Genomic DNA, 24809 nt, shown 5'->3' with positions numbered 1-24809 from the left:
GTGCTGGGGAATGGTCAGACCGGATCCGGGAGGGCTCTCCCAGCCCAGCAGACGCTGTGCCTCAATAACTGCCACCGATGAAGGCTCGGCACCCCTGAGGGCGCCCGGCCATGGCGGCCCCACCCGCCCCCCGCGGCGCGCGCAGGCGCGGGGCCCGCCTGGCGGGGGTCGGAGTGCGCAGGCGCGGGGGCGCCGCGGGCCGGTGCGGGCCGGGACGATGGCGGGGCCCAGCCTGCGGCCGCACGTGCACTGGGCACAGCGGCACCGCGAGCTCTTCCTGCGAGTGGACCTCAGCGACGTGCGGGTACGGCCGCGACACCCGGGGACACCGGGGGGACTCGCCTGCGCGGGGCACACTGACCTGGGGACACCGGCGAGGGGACATCTGCGGACAGCCCGGGGGTGACACCTGGGGGACGCCGGGCGGGGACACCTGTGGGGAATTGGGTGAGGGGGGAGACTCACCTGGGGGACCCCGGGGGAAGTCACCTGCGGGACACCTGGGAGGGCTCACCTGCGGGGGAAATCACCTGCGGGACACCTGGAAAGGCTCACCTGCGGGGGAAATCACCTGCAGGGCACCTGGGAGGGCTCACCTGCGGGCGGGGAGCACCTGCGGGACCCCCAGGGTGGCTGACCTGCGGATCCCCGCGGGGACAGCGGCTGCGGGCTCGGCGGTCCGGGCAGAGCTGTGGGGACCCGGGTGGGTGCACTGACCCCGTGAGCTTCACCTAATGCATGTTCTCCCTCCGCAGAACCCGGACATCACCATCACCGATAATGTCCTGCACTTCAGAGGTAGGGGCTCCATCGGGGGGTCTCAGCCTGGCCCCCACCCCCGGGCTGTCCCACTTGTCCCCATGGCAGGGTGCTTGGTCCCCATCAGTGGCAGGAGCCACTGTGCTGGGCATGTCCAGATCTGCCACATTCCCACCCACAGCCCTCTGTGTTCCAGCCCTGGTAACCACAACAGGCCCTATCTTATCTAACAAGAAAACCCCAACCTCCCCATATTTAAATACCAGTGGAATTTCCATATATCCTTCCCATCCTGGGCCAGCCAAACCCTGGAGATAACTCACAGCAATTTTTCCTTTCACAAAGACCTTGTGTGCAATTCTTATCAAGCCTCCACATCAGGAACTAGTGCTCCATTTGGAAACTAAAGCAGATCTTGCCCTGAAAGATGGTTTTTTTTTTTGCAGCTGGACAGAATTTTTTAAGATGTCTCATTAGGAGCTGCTGCCTCCTTGGTGAGCCACAGCCAGGCCATTTGATAGGAGGGTGTTGCACATCATGTTCTCCTTGGGATCAGTTTACAGCGTGGAAGGGTGGGAATTATACACAGTGTGCAGTTTTGGAGCCTTTCTGGGGACAGGATCAATGTGGGAGATAACAAACCCTGATAAGTGCCCTTCTGCTGCTGGGAGGGACTCCCCACATCACCCTCATACTCACCCAGCAGCACCCATCTCCCTGGGTGCTCTGTTGTGCAGAGGCTGGATCCCCCAGCAGGAGATTTTCTGCTGAATTTGAGTTATCCCTGAGCAGCCTTTTGATCCCCTCTTTTGGGAATTTGACATGCTGGCTTCCTGCAGCAGGGACGCTTTTCCAGCGTGGTGCAGACTTGCAGCAGCTTTAGCTGCTGACTCCTGCATCTGCCCCTCCAAGCAAGGTTTTGGTGTCTTCCCTGTAATTGTGTGGTTTCCTCTTGCCTCTGAGGAAGGCACGAAGAAAGTGCTGTGAGTAAGTGCTGAATATTTCTGTGTACAAAGCATCCTTTGCAGGTGGAGTGTGTGGAACCACACTGACTGTCAATTCTTGTCTTTTAGCCCAGGGTCACGGTGCCAAAGGAGACAACATATATGAATTTGAGATCGAATTCCTCGAGCCAGTCGAGCCTAAAGTAGGTATTTTTACTTCTCTAATTCTTGCAAAGAAAAAATAAATTTTGAAGAACTTGAAAGGGAAATGGCTGTGCACAAAGTTCCCAATATACTGTTCAAATTTTTTTGGTAACTCAGTAACAGCCAGCTCTGTGGCAGTCCTGTGTGCCATTGTCTTGTTTTAATGCAAATCACCTCACTGGAGTTGCTGCTTGCATGGACCAGCTTGAGTAAGCACTTGCTTGTCACTTGTTCCACAGCAGTTTTAAGTTTTTTAAAGGATTTAAAGCAGCAAAATAACGGGAGAATCTGGCAATGTGTTGTCTGATGCAACCTCGACTGGAGGTCAGGGGAACATTGTGTAGTTAGTATGATGTTTCATGGCTTCTTTTGTAGCTGGTCAAAAGAAGAAAGTCAGGAGAATTTGTTTCTGGCTTGAGCAGATTTCTTAGGCTGTGGTATGTTGTGGTTCCTGCTGGAGAAGTCTTTCCTTAATCCCTGTTGCAGTGTGAGTGGGAGGAGCTGTCCCTCTGTGTTACTCACAGGTGGCTGTGAGGTCTGTCCCCACTCTCAGAGCCTGGGGCACAGGAGAACTTGGGCTTTGCTCCTGGGGCAGGATTTGTGCTGCTTATTCCTGGCTGAGTTTGGGATAGCTCCAGTCAGACTGGGAGCCACCGTTCACCTCTGCTCCTCAGCAGGGAAGGAGAAGGGAAGGAAAAGGGAAGGAGTCCATTGGAGGGGGAATTTCCAGGCTCTGTCAGCAGGCATGTTTCTGGTGTGGCTCCTGCCAGGTGTGGAGTGGCAGACAGTGAACAGCTCTTGGTTCCAGGGTCTGGTCACTGCCTTATCATCTGCCTGGCCCACAGTGTGGGAGAGGTGCCTGTCTCTGCCTGTGCCTGTCTCCTGTGCTGGCAGACACAGGCTCTGCTGTGAGCCAGGCCTGGAAGGCAAGTCCTTGTCTCTGCAGAGCAGCCTCCTTCCAAAAGTTGTCACTCTGAGTCACTGTGGAGGGACTGGAGAACAGACTGAACTCTGTAACTACAGATGGTCAGGACCAGGCAGCATCACAGTCCAGGTTTTTCTCCTTTAGTTTTGATGTGCAGCATGAGTTCCCCTTGCTGGTGCCAGCAGTGAGAAATGGAGCCTGTGGCAGGCAAGGATGAGGTGTAGTAGCTGTAAATTACAGCAGCAGCCTTCAGATGTCTGAGGAGCATCCAGGCAGCCTTGACAGAGCAGAGCTGCTGTAACATGCCCAGTTAGGAGTGCAGCTTCTGCAGCAGTTTCAGCTGGTCTGACAGGCAGTGCCATGTGGAGCAGCCTCAGTGGTCAGAAGGGCTCCAAGGTGACAGTGCCATGGGCTCCAAGGTGACAATGCTATGGACTGTAAGGATGGAGAGGTTCTGGGCTGCCATTGTGCAGGTGGAGAGGCCTTGTGGGTGGCAGTGAGCACACTGCTTGCTCTGTCAGCTCACCTTGTGTCCAGGCATTCCCTAAGGCTCTTAGCTCCTTCTCTCGGTGCAGCAGGGGTCACCTGGGGTCCCCTGTTTAGACAAGTACCTGTGGCTGCTGGCAGTGTTATTTTTACTGCTGGCTATAGGAGGTGGGTGGCTCACAGTACTAAGTGCAAGAAGGTGTAAAGCCAAGATCAGGGGTCTGTCTAAGAAGGCTGGCACTGGGGTCTCTGCTAGCTCTGTGGTGGGATGCAGTGGTGCTGTGATATGGGCAGGCTGCTCATCAAGTCGTGCAGCTATCACAGCTGCCATCTTCAGCTGGACTGCCCTTTGCTTCCATGTCTTGGTTGGCAGAGAGACATTTGTGCTGCCACAGTTGTGTCATCCCTGCCTCCTTGATAAGGGGAGCTTGGCTACCAAGTCAGCCTCAGAGCTTGTTTCACTGGACTTTTGCTGATGTGTCTGCCCCCAGCCTGTGTGCAGGATGACCCAGAGGCAGGTGAACATCACTGTGCAGAAGAAAGAGAGTAACTGGTGGGAGAGGCTGACCAAGCAGGAGAAGCGCCCGCTCTTCCTGGCGCCCGATTTTGACCGCTGGTTGGACGAGTCGGATGCTGAGATGGAACTGAAGGAAAAGGTGAGTCCTGTGGGCACCTGGAGCTTGTGCTGCCACTTACAAAGCAAGGGCAGCTGTTCTCCTGTGCCTGAACCTGCATTCTTCATTTACCAGGAGTTCGTGGCATGCTGATTGTTATTGCTGTTCTATATAGAGTTGGTTAAGTGTAGCATCCCATGAACTCTCTCCTCTAACCATAGACTAGTCCTCCTGGGAGGAAAAGACAGACTCCCACGTGGACTTCCCCTGGTTTCCCCTTTGCCTGTCCACTCACTGGCTTGGTACCACTGGTGGCTAAGGAGACCAACCCCGTTTGCCCTGCCCTTATCTCCGCCCCCCACCCCTTCCCCTTCTTAAGCTGCCTGCACTAGTGGCTGCCCTCTTTCTCGCTGGGTTCCCTTCAGCCACATGTGATATACTCTGCTGGAATAAACCCTTGCAGAAAGGAGCCTTTCTTGCCTCTCTCGCTGACCAGTGTGGTGAGTGTTGTGTGGGGATCTGACTGCACTGCCTGAATGTTAACCCAATGTGCTTTTCTACAGGAGAGGTTTGTTGGGAACAGGTAGTAGGCAGCAGCACCCACCATTCAACACCAGCTTTTTTAGTTAAGTGGTTCAAATTGTAAGTGGGGATTTGGAAATAGGCACGTTTCTGGTTAGAACTGGAGGCTGTGTGCTGGCTCCTTGCATGTGCCCCTTGCCCGGTGTGCTGATCCACAGAGGATCATGTCACTCTGCCATGTGAAGCCCAAAGGAGAGAGTCCTGGACATTGTCTGTGTGGGAAGCAGGGACTGCTGAGGCTTTCCCGAGCCCCTGGCTGGCCCTGCTGCTGCATTCCCACCATCTAGTGAGCTTGAGCAGCTTACTGAGTGGGGAGGTGCAAGATGGACTTGGAAAAGGCTTGAACAGACCACGTTCCTGCAAATCCTTTTTGCAACAAACACTGCCCTGTTCCCCTCTGCAGCCATGAGCTTAGCAGGGAGCAGAGAGGGGCACTGCAGTGCCAAGGCCCAGGAGCTTTGGGAAAGGCAGGCAGAGAACCTGGGCTGGATGTTCTTTGTTCTCCTCAGGTTGCTGGTGGATCATGTAAGACACAGCACAGTCATAATTGAGAATTAACACCGAAAGCAGAGGCTCTTTCAGCAAAAGCATCTAATTACTAGAACAAACCACATGGTGAGGGCAGGATAACTGGTTAACACCCTCTGGCTTTTACTGTACTATAATTTCTGGATGATGAATGTTCTGGTTTATGCTGGTGAAAATTTAAACCTTCTAGCTACTGGGTGCTTGGCTGAGTTTTAAACCCACCAGCTTTGCAGTAGTATAGTTAACAAATCACTTGCTAATTACAGTAAGTCTTTAAAACCTTATCCTTCATCTTAAGGAAGAAGAAAAGATTAACAAAATGAAAATAGAATCCAGAGTCCCAAAAGACCGTAAGTAACTGCATATTTTTAATGGGTAAAGTGGGATTTAGGAAGTTTGTTCACACTTTGTGAACCTTGACTCTTAAGGAGTTTTGAGTGGCTTGGTGTCTTGGAGGGGGATCTTTGTTTTGTGAGCTATTAGAAATTTAATAAAAATGGACTGAAGTTTCCAAGAAATGTCAAAAATCTGACTAGCAAGTTCTGGAGTTCTAGCAGATAATGGCAAAAGCAGAACCCCCAGTGCACCCAACAGTGCTTTTATCACAATCAATAACTTCCCTTTTCCTTATAAGCTTTATTCTCAGAAATCCTGGTATGCAGCTCTATTACCATTGTACTCTGCTCACATGATGTGTTTATTATTGATTTTAGCTTTCAAACACCTGAAGAAGGGATACCTAGTCATGTATAATCTTGTACAGTTTTTGGGATTCTCTTGGATTTTTGTGAACATGACAGTACGACTATTCATCTTAGGAAAAGGCAAGTAATGAGCACTATTTTATTTATATTGGAGGGTTTGAGTTGATTTTCAGTGTTGTTTTTAAGACCTTTTAAATGGCAAAATCTAAAGGGAGATATCTTTAGGAACTAAACCACGAGTGCAATGCCAAAGAGCACAATGAAAGCCTTTCAAAGGTCATCAAAGTGTCAAGGGCAGGAAAATACTGTCCCCTTGTAAGTCACAGCTGTGTACTCTGTGAATGATACTTGTGCTCTGCCAGGATCACTTCTAACAAAATCAGCTGAAGCAAAATGTCTCGCTGACTGCAATGTTAATGTTTTTGAAAATGATCTGGACAGAATATTTTGTTTTTGTAGCAAGAACAATCCATTCTGTTGAGGTACAGCACTATTGCCATTTTTGTAAAGCAATTACTGAAATAGCTCTTGATCCTTCTGTGTGTGAAATGGAGCAGTGTTTCTGCCCCAGCTGCTGTGAGTTCAAGATAAGGCCTGTAAAGAACTTATGTAATTATGTATCATGTTTTTCTCAAAAACAGCTAGAATCCTGTTATCACAAGCTGTGCTGCTGCACCGGCTTCCTGAGCATGGAAATTCATTTGTTCTAAAATGGTTGGTTTTCTGTGTCTTACAGATTCCTTCTATGACACATTTCACACTATTTCTGATATGATGTATTTCTGTCAGACCCTGGCATTAATGGAGATCATGAATTCACTAATAGGACTGGTCAAATCACCGCTGATCCCTTCTATAGTGCAGGTTGTATTTCTAAATTCTTCTCCTTGCAGTTATGTTTAAAGTTAATGTTTATTTTACACAAGTGTTGAGACTCTCCTAAAGTAAGTAATGCAACCTCCTGGCACTGGACTAGAGGATTTCTTATTCACAAGGCAGGAACCCATGTCTTGGCTGTGACAGGCTGTCTGTCTCCTTCCATCACCTGGGTAAGGGAGTGCAGGACAGCAAAAGCAAGAAGCTGATAAAAGTACATGATTTTGATTTGGTGCCAGTGCCCTTTTTATCCTGGTTGTGGTTGTTGTGCATAAAAATGAGGATGGCTGATTTGAGACTGGATCCCTTGGATTGGACCTAAATACAGGGCAAGATTCTTACAGCTCAGCTGTGAGTTAGGTGTGTGCTCAGATGTGTGAGGAGTAGATATCTTGTGTTTCTGTCAGCAAGGACTTGCCCTTCCTTCTGATGAAGAGTGAATGTTCCTTAATATGTTTTTCTTTAATAGATATTTGGAAGAAACTTCGTTCTGTTTGTTATCCTTGGAACCTTGGAGGAAATGCAGAGCAAACCTGTGGTGTTCTTCATATTTTATTTCTGGAGTATCATTGAGCTGTTCAGGTTGGTGGGATTTTCCTCCTATCAAGTGTGCACAGAACAGAGTGGTTGTTCCCAAGAAAGAAGATTTTGATCTTTGTATTTTTTAAAAGAGTTGGCCCCAGAGAGTCCTTGAGTCATGGACTGTTCACAGCCTTCCTTCATCTGCCAAAAGCTGAGGCAGGGCTGGAGTCTGAAAGTGATACTGCCCTGTTGTTTATTTCTTTATTTCTTTGATGCTTTGAATTTCCATTGTTAAACGAAGCCTTTATCTTTGAACCAAAGTAATTTTGAAGGGTTTATTAGGCAGCCAGGCAGTTGCCTTCATGCCTGTGTTCAGAATGGCCTGAGCTCTGTAAACTGCCCAATAACTGCGTGTCCATCATCATCCACAGGGACAATGCCTTGAATATTCTGGTGTCATTTGGGAATTGTGTTGAGCACACAGTGTAGATACACAAGACCAATTCTAGTAGTAGTTTCCATTTTAAAGTGTTTATTTCTCCTCACACTGTAGGTATCCCTATTACATGCTTTCCTGCATTGGAATTGAATGGAAACCACTCACCTGGCTCCGTTACACTGCCTGGATCCCTCTCTACCCCTTAGGGGGCTTGGCAGAAGGTATCTCCTTAAAACAGTTTACTAAATAATGAATTCAAGGCTGGGAAAATAGCTCAATTTCTTTTTTTGGCAGCTGGACTTAAAATAGTAAAATAGAGCAAGAGATAAATAGATTTCCTTTGAGGTGAACCAAATATAAGCATTTTGTCTTTCATACTGAATCAGGTATTATTTTTAATTTGATGTAAAGTCTTCCTTTTGGAGGAAAGACTCTTTCTGGAGGGGGAAGTAAAGGCAATGATGGGTTGCAAGAACAAATGGAATAAGAACAAGCTGCACAGGAGGCCAGTGCTCACTTCCCTCTGCTGAACCAAAGCTTTGTCTGCTGGGCCTGACTTGCTCAGCCTGGCCTGGGTTCACACCAGCTCCCAGGTCTTGATATTTCTTGTAAATGACTGCAGAGGACAGGCAGGGGCTTATTCCTGTGTTGCAAACCCGTGTCTGTGAGCCAGGAGGAGCTTTGGGCATTGCCCAACACCAAGCAGGGGGAGGAGTGTGCCTGTTTCATTGCTGGGGGTATTTGTGGATGGCAAATCCTGCTGGCACAGGCCCTGGGGCTGCAGCTGTGCCTGAGAACAGAGTCTCACCAGGAAGGTTCCCTGCTGCACCCCCTCAGGCAGGTGCTTCCCACCTTCCTGCATGTTCAACACCTTCAAAATTGCTGTCATTAATCAGCACTGGCAAATTAGAAGGGACTATGCTGAAATAGTTGGTGTGGGCTGGGTAATTATACATTTTCTCTGTACTTGGTAATGATGGTGGCCTTCTGCTTTCAGCTGTCTGTATTGTTCAATCCATTCCAATCTTCAGTGAAACAGGGAAATTTAGCCTGGGATTGCCAAATCCACTGAATGTCACAATCCAGTTTCCATTTGTGCTTCAAATATATCTTATAGCCTTGTTTTTAGGTAAGTATTTAATTCTATTTCTCAATATTGAAATAAAAAGTTTCCCCTGAATAACTTGATTTTTCAAAGAAAATGAAATTCCTGCATCTTGGGGACCATGGCAACACAAAATTGCTTGAGGTTAAGTGTTATCCTTGTGGATTGTTCATGTAAATTTGTCAGTGATTGAGGGGAACACACCCCTAATGAGAAAAAGGTGATCTTGGTAACAAATTAGCAGCATAAACTTGGGTTAAAGGAATAATTTTTACATGCATTTATAACCATAGTATACTTAGTTTCACCTTTTAGGGGGTATTTGAGCTTTAGAATGATGTAGTGGCAATCTAAACATAATTTCAAATTAAAGTAATTTAGTTAAATGTTGCAGTATAATCACAAATGCAACATGAAATCATGTTTTCCCAGGAAACAATATAGAACTCTCTTAAAATAGTAATTTAAAGAAGAAAACCTGCTTGAGACATAGTTGGTTTCTGGTGTTAGTTTGTAAACACAATTTAAATTCCTGGTACCCACACCCACGCTGGGTATCCACAACTCACCACAATCTAACCCAGAATTTTAAACTGAACTTTCACTAGATTTCTCCTGCTCACAGACATTGCTTAAAGCCACCCTTCAACTGAGTTTCACTCTGAAATACATGGTTCATGCTCCTTAGCTCTGCACAGCTGGTGTCACAATTTCTTGTTAAAGGTGACAAACAAACCTTCTAAGCTGCTCTTTACCAAACAACCTGTGCAGCAACTCCTGCCTCAGCCAGCCAGACAACACTTGCATTAGCTTTCACTGCTACACACACCCCTAAATAATTTATTTTGTTGTGTGGTGGGTGGGTTAGTTGGGTTCTGTTATTTTTCCTTTAGATCTGGTACAGCCATTTAGCATAAAAAGACGCAGTGATGTCCTACCTAAACACTTCATTCTTTTCCAGGGGTATTTGTAAACTACCGTTACCTCTACAAGCAAAGGAAACAGCACCTTGGACCAAAGAAGAGAAAGATGAAGTGAAGCAGGACTGCAATGATTTCTTATCTCACTTGGGGGACAAGATAAGCCTCTAATTCTTACGGTTTTACCCACTGTAATGCAAGAATTTTGTAAAATGAAATGACCACGCTAGATTTCATGATTTCATAGTGAATTCAGGTAACATTCCCTTATATTGGATTTTGTTCCCTTTCCATCATCTATGCATGGCATTTACCATTGAACATTTAAATGTGTATCCTGTCAACCAGCATATTAGAAAGAAATCCTATTATCTGCATATGATATGCTTATAATCAGTGGAGCAGCACTAACTAGAAATAGTGTTTATCTTTTAATTGGAGATTTGCTCTTTCAATATTGCATGCAGATAGGGCTTCTGATGTGGGATATGCTCTTTGCTGGCCTGTGCTGTTCCTGGGAGGCATCCTGATGGCAGGTGGAGGCACAGTCTGAGGCCACTGTGCAGTGTTTGGGTGTTTATCAGCCACTGGGATAAACGTGCTCAGTACACAACCCCCCTTTTCTTCTGCAGCATTACTGATGGTACAGAATTAAAACTGGAAGTAGTTAATGCCAATTTAAATGCTACAACTTAGTCTGTTTCTAGTTAAGCCTTGACAGAATAGGAGCTCTGTGTGGACCATAGCAATGTGTATTCCTGTAGCAACACATCCTGTCCAGTCATTAGGGAAAGGAAGCTGCCACTGAGGGCAGAAATGCTTCCTGGTTGGTAGAGCAAGCACTGAAATGTAACAAAACAAGGGAACATAGGTACCAGCATTCCCCTGGCTTGTGAACCCCAACAGAACTCCATCCAACCCATGCAAAGGGAGAATGTGGAATTCTCATGGGACATGGAGCTCCTCTGATCCATCCTGCCAGGGCTGTGTCTCCTGTATTTACAGCCTTCAGCAGGGCAGCAAAGTCACTCTTCTACCTGCATTTAGGGCTGCAGCAGAGAAGTTGGTGTGTGTGGTTGACTGGCTCCTGGGGGGATGGAACAGGGGGGTCAAATAAACTGTATTATTTAGATAGCACATATCAAATCTTAGTAAGGGAGGTCCCACGCAGGTTTGAAGGACCCTTTTCTCTTTGCTTGCTTTAACCACCACCACCAAAGAGAAGCTCCCCCTACATTTCAGATCATCTGCTGTCTCACCTGGAAACCTCTGGTTCAGCTGACTTTATTTCAGCATGTCCTTCTTCACACTGAGCCTCCTGTAGCTGATCCCAGATTCCTCTGGCCTCCTTAATCCAGCTTAGAAAGGTACAGCAAGTTTAGTTCAAACTGCACTGTGGTTATGAACAGGTTGTTTCCCAACTGCCACTGCCGCAGGCACTGCAGAGCAATGCCAGCAATCCAGGACAGACACAAGCTGAGATTAGCTTAGTGCCATGTTACTATTTATCTTTTCCTATTGTAAAACAATATGAACCCTCCAGAAAATTATTTTATATATATTAAAAGTAACAAACAGCAGAAGGTTTGTGATATGGACCCAGTGCTTGTTACTGTAAATGAAATAGTGTTATGAGGAGACTAACATAGAAGCAGTACAAGCTCCACGCTGCATTTCACAAATTGTGTTCTGTCAACAAGAGGCGTGATACAACTTCTCTTTGGGAGAAGCACAGCCTACTTTACTCAGGAGAGTTGAGCGCTATTTACACAATATTTCACTTAGCACACACTGTACCTATGTTTGAAGTATGTGAAAGGGTTGAATTAGCTGAGTAACAGAACAGCAAGGATCACTTTCATACTTTGATTTCTTCTCTGGGCATTTAAACCTCTGTTATGAAATCCGTATGTATTCATCAGTGAAACTGTGGTACCTAGTGCAAGCTGTCATGGATCTTACACTACTGAATTTTAGTCCTTCAGAAAGAATGTGTTTCTATTAATAAAGATTTACAACCAAATTTTGTTTTAGTTCAGTTGTTTGTTCTTTCAAATTATACAACTTCCTGAGAAGTTGTATAATTTGATATTTAACTTGAGATAAACAGCTGGGACCTGACCCTTCACCAAGTCAGTCTTTTGGGCCACACAGCCTGCTATGAAAATGGAACAAATCCAACTTAAATTTTCATGAAGAATTACTCTTTATTTGTATTATGCAAATAAAAAAAACATATATCCCGAGATCAAGTTACTTTCAGAAGCATAAGCACTGCAATGCAAGTGATAATGCTTAGTACAAACAGTCTGTCAAGTTGGGCATAAAGTCAGGGCCAACACCCCAAAATCAGTTTTGTATCTGATCCTGCAGGGTGCTTTTCACACCTTTCTTTGGACTAATCAAATTGATGTTTAAAGTGTAGTAGCTGCCTTTTAGGATACTTTCACCAGCAAGTTCGATTGTGTAACTGCATTTTGGGGAGGCCAAAATCCAAGAGCTGCCAATGGCATTTTCTTCTCCTCACATGTACTAAATAACTTCTACCTATCATCCAACACCACCACTGGGTTTGGGACACTTTCCACAGTTTCCAGGTCTGACTAACAGCCACCACAAACGAGCTACGTTTGTTTAGAGAGCACTGATGCAAAACTTCCCCGTTTGGATAGGAAGCTCTTCAAACAACAATTGAACAGGCCAGAAGAAAATCTGAACTGCTTGAGTGTTAATCTAGAGAAGCTCCCAAAATGGAGACTTCACATTCTCTCAGTGCTGCTACCGGAAAAGTCAGTCTGCAGAGGAGCAATGTTGTGATCATAGGCAGCGTATTCTGAGGCCCCAGTACTTGCCACCTTGAGCTGCTGGGCCGCGTGTGTGAGCTGGAAGGCGGCATCGGGGTGGGCGGTGTCGGGCAGCAGCGTGCACTCCCGCTCCAGCATGTCTGCCACGCCCTTCAGCAGCTCCAGGAAGCCGAAGGCCAGAGCTGCCTTTCGCAAACGGTTCAGCTCCTGCAAAGACACAGAACCCCTTTTACAGCCACTCCAATCCTCGACATCAAACGTGGGTTTCTTGTATTCTGTTTTTAAAGGTGATGTTACTCACAGTGCGGTTCCTGGAAAGTGCCCAGCTGCTCAGGGATGATAGAAAATCAGGGCTGAAGATGACAGTGGTCTTCCCTTGATCTTTTCCTATAAACCTCCACTTCTTCCTTTTGTGCATTCAGCTATTGTACCTGCCTGCTTTGTCTGTGTCCCAGCAGGGCTCCAGCTTAGGCTTCACTGACTGACTGCTGCCTTTGACCACAGTGTCCAGTAAAATGTAGATACATTGATTTTTCTTCCCTATAAACTGAACAGTGCTTATGTGCACTTAGGCAGGGTATTCATTCTTCAGGTCTCTGGAGGCTGCAATACCAAACTGCTTCAGCACTAAGCTTGCAAGAGGAGTAATTACCTCCAGCTACAGTCTGGTTATGGATCATTATGGTGTGGCCAAATGTGCCTGGAACTTTGTCATTCTCTGCTTCAGTTGTAGATAAAATGGAGGAGACATTTTCAAGACTCAGAATGACATCTGTGTTCCTATTCCTCTCTGATCCCTGTTCATTTCTGCCTGGACAACAGCCTAGAAGTTCACCATGGAAGCAGCAGAGGTCATGAGAGGCACTTGTAGACACGACACATCTGTGCCACAAAATGTAGTGCCAGACCATTGAAATGAGACCCCCTTGTCTCACCCAACCAGCCTGTAAGTTCTGCAGAGCACTGCAAGCCTGAACAGAGCACACTATGGTTCCTCTGTCAAATGCACCCACCATCACTATGGATCAAACTTGGCCAGCCTGGAATGTTACTCACTTTATAGAAGGTCTGTGTTTTTTCAGGGAGTTTCCTTGCATTTCTCAAGATCTTCTGTACATCTGTCTGCAGAAAAGAGAAAAAAAAAATCCAAAAATCTTGCTAGCTTCTGGGGGAAGCTGCAGAAGAACCCCCAATTCTTTATGGATAAATTATCCTGACCATTGACAAAACTGCAGCTCACAAAGGCTGAAACATAACTGGTAATTATACTAAATCAAATAAACCAAGCCAGATGCTCCACTGGAGACACAACTCTCATTAAACAAGCTATGCTTTCTGATTGCATTTTAATCATGACATTGTAAAGAGGCAGTGTTTATAAAAATGAAAGAAAAGCAATAAAGCAATTACTCTAAATGGGCAAGACATGCACAGACTGCAGTTCCTGCTGAGATGGCTCCTGCTGCTCCAGGTAAAGCAGCACACCCTGGCTCATTACCTGGAGGCCACTGGGTTTGATCCACACAGTGACATTCTGAGCGTAGCTGCGCTTGTTCTTCGGCTGCAGAGGGAAAGGGCTCTTGTTGTCATCCTCTCCATAAGGATTTTCTTTTGCATCTGGGAGAAAAAATAAATGATAGACTTAGCAACCAAGAATTGCCAAGATCATTCACACAGCACTGCACAGTTAAGAGTTACTCAGAGGAGTGTGACCAGTACCTGAAATGGGGCCAAGCTGTGCCATCTTCCCCAGCCATGGGAGGGGCTCAGGACCAGGTTCAAAGAGTGACATCATGAGGTTTGATTTCTTCTTGCTATCAGCTTGTGAATAAAGCATTCCATACCACTCTGGCCTGTGAAAAAGAGCAAACTCTCAAAGGCTGAAAATCTTCCACCCCTCTGCATAGAATGTGCCTCCCTCTCACTGTGTGGAGGCTCAATGTTTGCAATTTGTACTGACAGAAACAAATCTGCAATAAAAATCCACAGCTTAGTCTAGCAGTGCAGAGTTCTGCACAGAATACAGATATAAATAAGCATAATTTATAAATAAAGCCTAAATGAGCAAAGTAAGAGATTTTTCAGGCAGACATCCAGCTCCATACCCCAACTGGACGAGAGCCACCATGCCTTCCACTTTCAGGCTGCCATGTAATAAAACACAGAAGTTGGGGATTTTCCCAGCAATCTGATTAGCTGAATTCTCATCTTCAGTGTCATCTGTGATCCCAGGTCCCACCTCATCCCCCTCTGGGGAAGAATCAAAGCAAACAAAGAGAAAACATGAGAATAAATTCAAACACAAGAGATCTTTCCATGACACCACCCTTTACTGTCTGCCTGCAAGAGTTACTTAATACTTTTGTAGAACAAACAGCTGCAGAATGAACTGCTTGGGCAAAGTGGCACAATAATGATACATAAATGTTCCACTGCATTGTACTCAAGGGCATTAAATATTCATCTTGCACCACATATTTCATGGCTCATTTTTATTCTGAACTGTATGTTTAGCATGTAATGATGTTGTAAGGACCCTGGCCCCTCTATGAACTTCATAAAGAACACAGGATGCAAAATAAGAGAGCTTGTGGTCAAGGTTTTAATTTTAATGCAATCACACAAATATGACATCTGGTATTTTGATAAAGCAAAAAAACCTGTGCTTCCAGTCCAAACCTCATTACAAGGGAAGCTTAAAGTAGTTTTTGCCAAAAAACCCAACTTGCTCACCTCTGTTAAGTGCAATGGGCAGTACCAAGTGTCTGGACAAGACAGGAGGGCTGGAAATGTCTGCAATATCTACAAACCCAACAATTTCTAGATCTGCAGGGAGATAACAGATTTAAATCACATTTAAGACAGTTTAAGTCATATTTGGAAATAACTGAAATGTATTCAGAGGCTATTGAACATCACCACCACCAGGTTTTCTGAAGCAATGACTAAAGGTAGCACAAGAGAACCCATACTGAATTGGAGTGCAAAGGTGTTAATAAGTTAGAAATACATAAAACACACAACTTTTGAAGATGACTTTCAGCATGCATGGACTGGTGTTCATGAGCTGTGCTACTGGACAGTTACAGAACTGAGCACCTTGATATTTACACTGCACACAGTCCACTGCTGTCTTACAAATTCCAAAAGAGAAAAAGCAAATACCTGCTGCTCATGGGAGCTGTGTCCACTAACAGGAGGGTTGGGAAAGTTTTTCTTTGCACAGTTTTTTTAAAAATAATTTGTCTTCCCCGAAGCTTATGAAGGTGTTCATGGAAAGCAGCCTGTGGCTGTTTCCCACACTCTACCCCTAGAAATTGTCACCCTGGGTTCTGAAAGTGCCTCTACCCTACTGCAGCCCTTTAGCCAAGTACACATGGATGAAGAAGGATGATATTTTTGTTCCCTGGTGTCACACATACATCGAAAAATTACACAATTGGAGACTGATCCTTGCAGAGACAAAGTGGATGAGGCAATAACTCCACAGGATGAGAGGTGGTAGTGAAAGGGCAGAAATCAAATGGATTTTAGTAAAAAAGCAATCAAAGATTTGTTACCTGTATTAATTGCTTTAGGAATGGGGTCTATTTCCTCATCTATAATGAAAGGCTCTGGTCTGGGAAATACTTGCACATCAGATGTTAAGTGGCCACACTTGAGGACAGCATGGAATGGTGTATAAGCCAGGTCTATTAGCTTTCTAGAACACAGTTATTAAGGAAAACATAATACATATTAAATGAAAATAGTTTGTCTAAGGCACGCTAATTTAGCTCCCAAACCTTTTTTAACTACAGTTAATTCAATAGTTCTAATGTTGCTAAATTATGAAACAAAGCAGCATTATCCCACTCATGGAAAACGAACAATAATTATGGAAATTACTGTCTTCTATCTGCCAAGCATAAACAGATGCCACGGTTTGGTTACAATGACTAAATAAATATTGACCACAACTAGTGAAGGCCAAGATGAAATTACAGTTAACAAGATCAAAAAATAAAGAGTTTAATTAGAACATCTCATATCACCAGATTTCTTATTGTTTGTGTTTTTCTTTTGAGATACCAACTGGGGACCTTCCCAAAAGTCTGTTATCTACAAGTGCACTCACCCAAACATGGACTGCACATTCTTCAGGCACAGGGGGCCATCAATGGTGAAAATCTGCCCTTCCCCATTATTTAAATCAATGAGCCGTTCCAGGCAGTCTAAGGAATCTGTGCTTTGAAGCTGCAGAAAAAGAAAGGGAAATATTTTTGTTGAGTGTTCTTTTTATTCTATTTTGTACTAACCAGTATTTTTAAAGAAAATACACACAACACAGCAAAAAGCATCTGATTGGATGCTCCCATGATTTTTTGTTTTCTCTCGTTTCCAAATAAACCAACATTCCTTGTCTCCCAGGCAATGTTCTCTTATTACTTATCAGAAACAGATTATTTATTTTAAATACTTATTTTAAATATTTTCCCAGTTATTTTGAGATGTTAACAGTGCTTCAATCCACCAGCTTAATCAAAAGAGTCATCCTTGACAGAGACCATGAAGCTGAGATATCTAATAGATGCCTAAGCACAAAACCCTTCTGTGAAGGACGCAAGAATACAGGTGTCACATCAAAAGCAATGCTATTAATAAAACTTAATCTAATGAATATTAGTCAAATAGGCTTCTTTTTAAACAAATGTTTATGCAGCAGAATTCTAACTCCTGTGAAGATTTTTAAAGCTGGGATTGAAATTTGCAAGAGAAAGAGAAAGGAGGAAGAAAATTGACACCTTTCCTTCAAAACTAAGGGAAGGTGTTTTGAACATTGGCTTGGAGACTTCAGTTTTCCCCTCTCACATTTCTACATACAGCTACTGTGTCTTAAGTGTTAAACATCTTTGCAACACGAGTAATTTATTCAAGAACTTAACTGTAGATTAAGAAGAGCCCCAAAAGCATTCAATGTGATTAATGCAGTAGTAATATAAACAGAGACATTAAAATCCCATAATATTCCCCAGGGACAAACTGACATGATTTATAAAGACTACGGTAATAATGCAGTAGCAGTAGATAATAACAGTGCAATAATAAACCTTTAATTCTCTTTCATCCATAACTAAGCACCAGAATGTCAACTAAACCTTAAGCACGAGAACATCAACACAACTGGTCGTTAGCTCAGACAAGACCAACAATTACCAATGCAACAAAGAATAAGCCATCACCTCTTCCAGGTTGGCCATGCACATGACGTAGAGCTTGGACGGGAACGGGAAGGGCAGTGGGAACCTGTTGCTGTCGCTGCGCTGGCTGTGGGTGGCCAGGGAGTGGCGCAGGGAGCCCCGGCCGATGCCCAGGCAGCCGTCGGTGACCAGGACAACCTGCGGGGACCGGGGACAGTGAGACACTCCGAGCTGCACCGCGCACCCTGCAGGAGCCTTCCTGCAGCACCTGCTCCCACACAAACTCCCTATCCCAGCGGGTTTCCTCCACCCAGCTGGGCAAAATTTCCAGAAGGCACCCCACATCAAGGAGAAGTTGAAGACTGAACCCTCGTGGTTTACACAGTGTGCATGGTAAATAAGTGTTTTCTTGGCATTAGGTAATTGCACCAAAATTTGAATCTCATACATTTCATGTTTAAGTGTACACTAGAAGCACAGTGACTACACAGCCAAAAATCAGCCTCTTCTGTTGGACTCAAGGATTCCAGGTTTATTGTCAGATGGATGATAAAGCATCTTTTCTGGATTTCTTCTGCAAAATCTGGAGAGCAACTCAACTTCCACTACAAGCCACAGAAACCTCAAAAAAGGTGATGTTTCTGTGGCTTGTAGTGGAAGTTGAGTGATCTTAATTCTTTGCAAATACAGCTGCATTATGCTCACATTTTGCAGCAGAACTACTATATCAAAACCACACTTTTTCGTTCAATTGCACATCCAGAGTCAATCCCTGTGGAAATCTGCACTAATTACACTGAATAATGGGATTATTTACACTCAGCTGTGACCCAGCTTCCAGAGGAGTAAAAGAGCTGCTCCTTCAATGCTGCATGGCAACAGCAGGCATGATTTCTGGCTGCCAGGTAAGGAAAATCAAACCCAGCTGAAACTCCACGTGTAATTGCTACATTTGTCTGTGTCCCAGCAGGGCTCCAGCTTAGGAGCCCTGATTTGTAGGTAGATTTGTATTCTCCCAGCATCCTCAGTCTCTCTCTCAGTGTCTCCTCAGAACTGGAGCTCACCAGTGATGTTTTCCACTACTCCAAGGCTGCACACTTCATTCCTCAGTGCCCCCCACCACCCCAGCACCTGAAGTGCCAGTAAAATCAGCTATGGCACAAATGAGACACAAAATAGTCGAGGTCTAAGCTCTGCCTGGTTTTCACATCTTTCTTGTTGTTGCTTTCTTGTTTTTTGCTGTCCCAAGGTGCCTTTTGTCCATGTTGGATGATGAAGCAGTGCCTAACCAATAAACCTCTATCTTTTTTCTCCTTTAGGAATATTGCTTCAGGCATCTCCCCACCTCACTGAGCTGCAAAATTACTGAACTTAAATCAAGTGTCTGAGAAAACCAAGGGTTTTATGGCAAACTCTGCCATAAAAGGCAGCAGATTTGGAAGGCTGAAAGCTTGCAGGGCTGAATGGGGGCTGTGAGCAGCTGCATGGCAAATGACTCATTTGGGAGAGAAGTCAGATCAAAACACACTCAGCAGCAGCAGCCCCACGCTGTTGCTTGAGAGCTGGGATTGTTAAAGCCCTGGAAACCATCAAGGACTGGAGGGGAGAGGCTCCTGATGTGGGACTACACCCTTTCCAAATGCACTGAGGCTCCTGGGACAGCAGACTGCATCCAGATCAAACACAGGCCTGCACAGAGTGCCCCTGAGCCACGTTTCACAATCCACTGCACTACAAGAACACACTGGGCACAAAACAGCCTCATTTTTTTTTTTTTGTTGCTGAATATTTTTATAAAGCTCACCTTCTGTTCATACTGCAGGTTTAGCCAAAATACTAATTCTTTGTGTTTTTGCACAAAGCATGCCTGAGAGCATTCCAAACTTTCAAATTACATTCACATTTCTATGTGCAACTCACAGGAACAGAATCAATCACAGAATCACAGGATGGCTCAGGTTGGAAGGGGTCTTAAACATCACCAAGTTCCAATCTCCCTGCCAGGGATAACTGAACATGCAGTGAACTAAACTTAAACCAGAGCAATCAGCCTTACCTGGCAAGGAATTGCTGCCCCCCACTCCTGCTGGACAATATTGCAAACCCCCAGCAGCGCCGACTCCAAACAGGTTTTGTCATAATCATCCATGTTACTGAGGGCTTCCTGCAAAGACAAACACCACAGTCACTGCTGGGGGAGCATCCCTGCCAAGCACGCCAGCAGGCACTCCTGCCTTTCAAGGAACTGCAATATTATCAACTGTATTAATGTTATCTTTATATTAATTTATTTGTAGTATTTAAATGTATTAATATTATTAACTGTAATATTATCAGCACAGCTCTTTAACAGCGAAAAAACACCTTTGTATGTCTTAAAAAAGTGAAAACCTGAGGCAACATCTAACGGGAAACATTTAGCTGAGAAAATCCTCACAGGTGTCAGAGCAGAGACCACAAGGAGTTTATTTCACAAAAACTCTTTGGCAGAGAGAGAGTGACAAACCCAAAACTCACATCTGCATCCATAAAGCAGCTTTCCTCCTAGAAATGAAAACCTCACACTTAACACAGCATCACCAGGGTGCATCTGTGAGATGAACTTGCTAAAGGAGCCTGGTTGGGCTCCTGGCTTGCAAAATTCCTCAAATGAACTCTTAGGGAAGTGAAAATTAATCAGAGAGGATGCACTGGCACCCTCCTGCTAAACTGCAAACACAACAGAGAACAGCTTTAAAAATCTCTTTGCCCAATGGACAAACTCAAACCATGGTGCCCTGTGAGAGCAATGTGTCCTTTCCCCCTGCATGTGAGGGTCAGCTATAAATGTACAAATTTTACTGGATTCACAGGCTCCAGTGCCTTATTGCATTCATGTGAAACTTCCCTCTTGGACTTTCTCCTCCCAAATTCCCACCACATCTCTGAGGCCCAAAATCACTCATTCTCACTCTTGCACTGTTTTGACCTCTACACACTCTCAACAGCACCTTCTCTCTACCAAAGCCTTTCTAAATGGTCCTGTCAGCTGCATTGCTTACCAAGAGCGAACCAACACACATTAAAACAGGGACATTACAGACCCATTTGGGGAGCTTCATCAGGCAGCCCTTCCCTCCATCCCATTTTTAACTCCATTCCATTTCAGAACCAATGAGCCACACCCCAGTGCTCACCTGCAAAGTGCAACTGGCAAAGTTCACCTTTCAAGCACACTGATTTCACCTGCCCTTAAAATGAGGACAAACTCACTCAATTCACAACGTTGTGCACAGCATGATACCAAATCACACAACTTCACCCTGTTTCGGTGGCACAATTGTCTGATTTTTTAAAAATGTGAACGGTTTACTGCTTTAGTGTTCACACGCCCTACCTGGAGTGTGTTGTAGTCTCTTGTGAAGGGCACCATGAGCTCCCAGAGGGATGAGAACACCACCAAGGCCGTGAACTCCAGCTTGTAGTTGGTGGCCATGTGCTCGAAGAGCATGGTGAGCCCGTGGGCAGCCAGGTGCTTGCGCTGGTACTCCTCGGAGCCCTCCACCGACACGGGCCGCGTCATGGACAGCGACACGTCCACCACCACCACCGTGGGCATGGCGAGCCGCTCCTGGGCCGCCCTCACGGACGGGCTCGGCCGGGATCAGCTGCCTGCAGGGGAGGAAGGCACAAATCACCACCAAAGCTGCTCCTGGGGAGCCGCGCGTCTCTCCCCCTCACGCTGAGCCCGGGGAGGAGCGACAATTACCCTCGTCCCCCTCAGAACGAGGGGCTGAGCACGGATGAGGTGAATGCACGCTGAACCCCGCACGGCATTTCCAGCCGGGCGCAGCGCGAGGCCTGGAGACGGCAGGAGCTGAGCCTCGCTGGGGAAAGGGCGCAGCGCTGCCGCTCTGAAGGCGGTCGGGCAGGGATCCAGCCCTCCCTGCGAGCCTTCGCCCTCAGCGGGGCTGTCCCGGAGCGCTCCGGGCCGAGCGGCGGCGGCGGGCACGGAGCGGGGCGGCGGAAGGGAAACGCTGCTGCACACCCCGGCCCGCCGCGCCACCATGCGTCCGGCACGGAAAGCGTCCGGCCGGAAGGCGCGGCCCGGACGGGAAGGACCGCGCCTCACGCAGCCCGCTCGTGAGAGCTGACTCCGCGCGGGAAGCGGGAATGTGGGATGGCCGTGCTGGGGGAATGTGGTGCCCACGTAAAATAGCGCCACAAATGACCGCTATGTGTGGAGAAGGGTTTATGGATAAGCATCCCGGCTGGGCAGTGCGCCTCCTCCCGCTTCTGTACCTTTGGGATTGGGGGAGCGGGAGGCAATGAACTCCAGTGCAAAACTGGGGTGTACTCCTGAAATTGTGTGTTCAGACAACAGTTTGCTTTAAAATTATCCTAAACAGGATAGTTTAGCCGAAAAAGCCCTCTAAGATCGTCAAGTCCCACTATTGTCCCAGTGCTGCCAAGGCCACCATAGGCCATGTCCCCATGTGCCACATCCATCCAGCTTTAAATCCCTCCAGGGATGGGGACTCCAGCACTGCCCTGGGCAGCCTGCTCCAATGCTGAACAAGCCTTTCAGCAAAGAAATTTTCCTTAATATCCAACCAAAATCTCCCCTGCTGCAACTTGAGGCCGTTCCCTCTGCTCCTGTTCCTGTTCCCTGGAGCAGAGCCTGACCCCCTGGCTGTCCCCTCCTGTCAGGAGTTGTGCAGAGCCACAAGGTTCCTCCTGAGCCTCCTTTGCTCCAGGCTGAGCTCTCTCAGCTCCCTCAACCACTCCAGATCCTTCCCCAGCTCCATTCCCTTCCCTGGACATCCTCCAGCACCTCGATGTCCTTCTCGCCATGAGAGACCCAAAATCAAATCACACATTTCTAATTCCCCTGCAATAAATCCGACTATTAGACTGCTGTGGCTGTTAAATCCTTGGCCAGGGATGTTGTTATTTCTTCCCCTGTGGAGCTGCACCATATCAGTGCCACAGAAGAGTCCCAGGTCCCTGCTCTCTCCCTCTGCCTCAGCGCTCCTGGCACAGGCCCTGAGGGATTTTCCAGGAGTCAAGGAGTTTTAAACCTTGCTCTGGCATTGCAAAGTGGTCACATACTGTGGCAAAGACCAGCAGAGCTGCTTGTCTGGCATCTGGCCAGTCAGCCACAGAAGATGCCTCAAAGTGTTCCATGTTTAAAAGTGTTTATAAATGTGATTTAGCCGCTGCCAGGGCCGTGAGGGTGATCCATGTCCATGGCTGGTGCTTCAGTGCAGGAGTTTGTGAAGGGGATAATCACATGTCCTTACACTGAGAATAACCTGTGGTAGCAGACAAAGGTGCAGAGATAGACCCAAATCTATACAATACTATTTAATCTTCTTAGGGGCTGTGGGTATTAAACTGGATTGGGAATTCCTCCACTAACATGTCCTTCACACCTGACCCCCTCTTCTTTTGGGACTGTGCCAGCAGAGGAGACATCCTGAAAATGGGATCATTTTCACCTGCCTCTCTCTGCAACAGCATCTCCCATCTGGCTGTTAAGTACCAAAGAAGCTTCCAGCACTACACCCAGCCCCTGGAACTCCCCTTCCTCCTGGACAGACCTTTGGAAGGTAGGCTGGGGAGCTTTGTGTGATTGCTTGGATTTTGTGTTACTGAGACAGGAGGTTAGAAAAGGAGTTTATCAGGAATTGACCTAAACTTAGAAGACTAGAGAAACAATTCTGAATTCTTCTGGTCAGGAGTTGTGAAAGGCTGCAGAACTCTTAGACTGATCCTAGCTTTGGATTTCTTTCTGCTTGCAAAACATCTTTTAAGCAGCTTGTTTTGGAGATTTTTAAATAGGAGTGTGTGCGTAACTGTGTTCTCTCTCTGCCTTTTAACTCTCCTGTCTTTGTTAGGGAAAGTTATTTTCTCTTAACATGCAATTTGTTAAACCTCTTGTGCTATTCTGCCACATGTATGTTTATTTTCTTTTTATGTATGAAAAGCAAAGCTTGTATTATCTATTTATTTAGGTATTCCCATAACCCTCTCTTACAGTTGCCTTAGTGATTCTCCCAGTTATTTAAATTAACATTGCCTCTTTTGCAAGGAATTTAGGCTGTTACCTTCCTTGGGTGTTATGCAAGAGGGTGACTGTGTGATAACTTGCATGAAGAGCTTATCTGAGAATGGTTTAGAAAACTATGATTCACAGCTAAAGAATAATGTAACATGCCCACTCTGGGGAAAAAAATAATCCATGAAGAGTGTCATTCTAAGGTAAAACATTCAAGCAATGCTGAAGAGTGAATTCTGTCCAGCCCCAAATCCCTGTTCCTGTGCTGTCACAGCTGCAAGCACTGTCACTCTGACATTTACAATTTCTCCCCCTTTCTAAATGCTGTTCACATAATTATGCAAGATATGCTAATTACCCCCTAATAAAAGGTATGATTACAATTCCACTTTGCCAGTTCTGATTTCAGAAAGCCCTGAAAAGATGTAGTCATAGAAACAAATGGCTGCTCAGCACCCCCAGTTTTACTAGAACCACGTTCTCCTCACCCCCTGCTCAAACTGAAGGAAAGACCTCACCCTTGGATGGTTTCCTGGAGAGTGAAAGGCTGGAAAGCCATGGAGCAGCATCACATCTAAACCAGTTTCCATTCTCCTGAGGTTATTTTGGTGAATAACTGGTTTAGCAGGGATACTTGAACAGCTTGGTCTTGTCTTCAGAGCATCATTTTTAGCAATTTAAATTTGGTTCCTTGACAGAAGCTGTATCCATTCCTCCTGCACAACACTGACCCAATTGATAATATTACAGAATAACAACAGGACTCTGCTCAATGCAGTCCTTAACAGCTCCTGGATATGGGCATTTGGTGGAACCAGAATTCAGCTTGGATTGGACTGCCTCAGCCAACTCCACTCTCTTAAGCCAAACCTTTCATTATTAATCAGCATAGCCTACAGTCATATTAATAAATAGACTGAAATCTGGATCTAGATCTCTCTTTACTCATTTAAATCCATTTCTTTTTATAGAAAAATAGACAAGCAGTCAGTGAAGGGCTGCTGCCCAAATGCTGGAAAGTTGCAGTACTTTGTTTTTCACACTAGATTTTCTTTTGCAGGATTCCCCATTCTGTGCTGTGCAGTTCCAATCCTGATGCTCCAGATCAGCAAACTGCTGACCAAGTGAAGTCTTCAGTGGCCTCTGGACACAGCTCTGAATTTGGAACCTTTAGGAA

General features: G+C 45.9%; 2 protein-coding genes across 3 annotated transcripts; one reads left to right on the top strand and one right to left on the bottom strand.

The window, feature by feature from the left end:
- The first annotated feature begins 188 nt into the window (after window positions 1-188).
- HACD3 (3-hydroxyacyl-CoA dehydratase 3) lies at window positions 189-11631 on the top strand. The gene is made up of 11 exons (XM_054272608.1): window positions 189-304; window positions 756-798; window positions 1833-1906; window positions 3810-3974; window positions 5341-5392; window positions 5756-5866; window positions 6483-6610; window positions 7092-7204; window positions 7698-7804; window positions 8581-8712; window positions 9650-11631. The coding sequence occupies exons 1-11, from the start codon at window positions 218-220 to the stop codon at window positions 9724-9726; spliced, it is 1089 nt and encodes a 362-aa protein (XP_054128583.1). The 5' UTR covers window positions 189-217; the 3' UTR covers window positions 9727-11631.
- Window positions 11632-11790: 159 nt separating this feature from the next.
- On the bottom strand, window positions 11791-21592 carry INTS14 (integrator complex subunit 14). 2 transcript variants are annotated; one of them, XM_054272606.1, is made up of 12 exons: window positions 21341-21592; window positions 20969-21243; window positions 19649-19756; window positions 17635-17790; window positions 16530-16648; window positions 15973-16115; window positions 15146-15238; window positions 14518-14662; window positions 14132-14265; window positions 13911-14029; window positions 13469-13534; window positions 11791-12619 (listed from the first exon to the last, which is right to left on the bottom strand). In XM_054272606.1, exons 2-12 carry the CDS (start codon window positions 21188-21190, stop codon window positions 12368-12370), a joined length of 1557 nt encoding a protein of 518 aa, XP_054128581.1. In that variant the 5' UTR covers window positions 21191-21243; window positions 21341-21592; the 3' UTR covers window positions 11791-12367. The 2 variants fall into 2 exon arrangements, with proteins under 2 accessions (XP_054128581.1, XP_054128582.1); XM_054272607.1 differs by having other exon boundaries at window positions 20969-21592.
- Window positions 21593-24809: the final 3217 nt, after the last annotated feature.

This window comes from Melozone crissalis, unplaced genomic scaffold (assembly GCF_028551555.1).
Source record: "Melozone crissalis strain CALT ecotype California unplaced genomic scaffold, PUWL_Pcris_2 ptg000014l_1, whole genome shotgun sequence".
NCBI classification, from domain to species: Eukaryota; Metazoa; Chordata; class Aves; order Passeriformes; family Passerellidae; genus Melozone; species Melozone crissalis.
The sequence above is the reverse complement of the archived record's forward strand: the minus strand, read 5'-3'. Positions and strand labels throughout refer to the sequence as shown.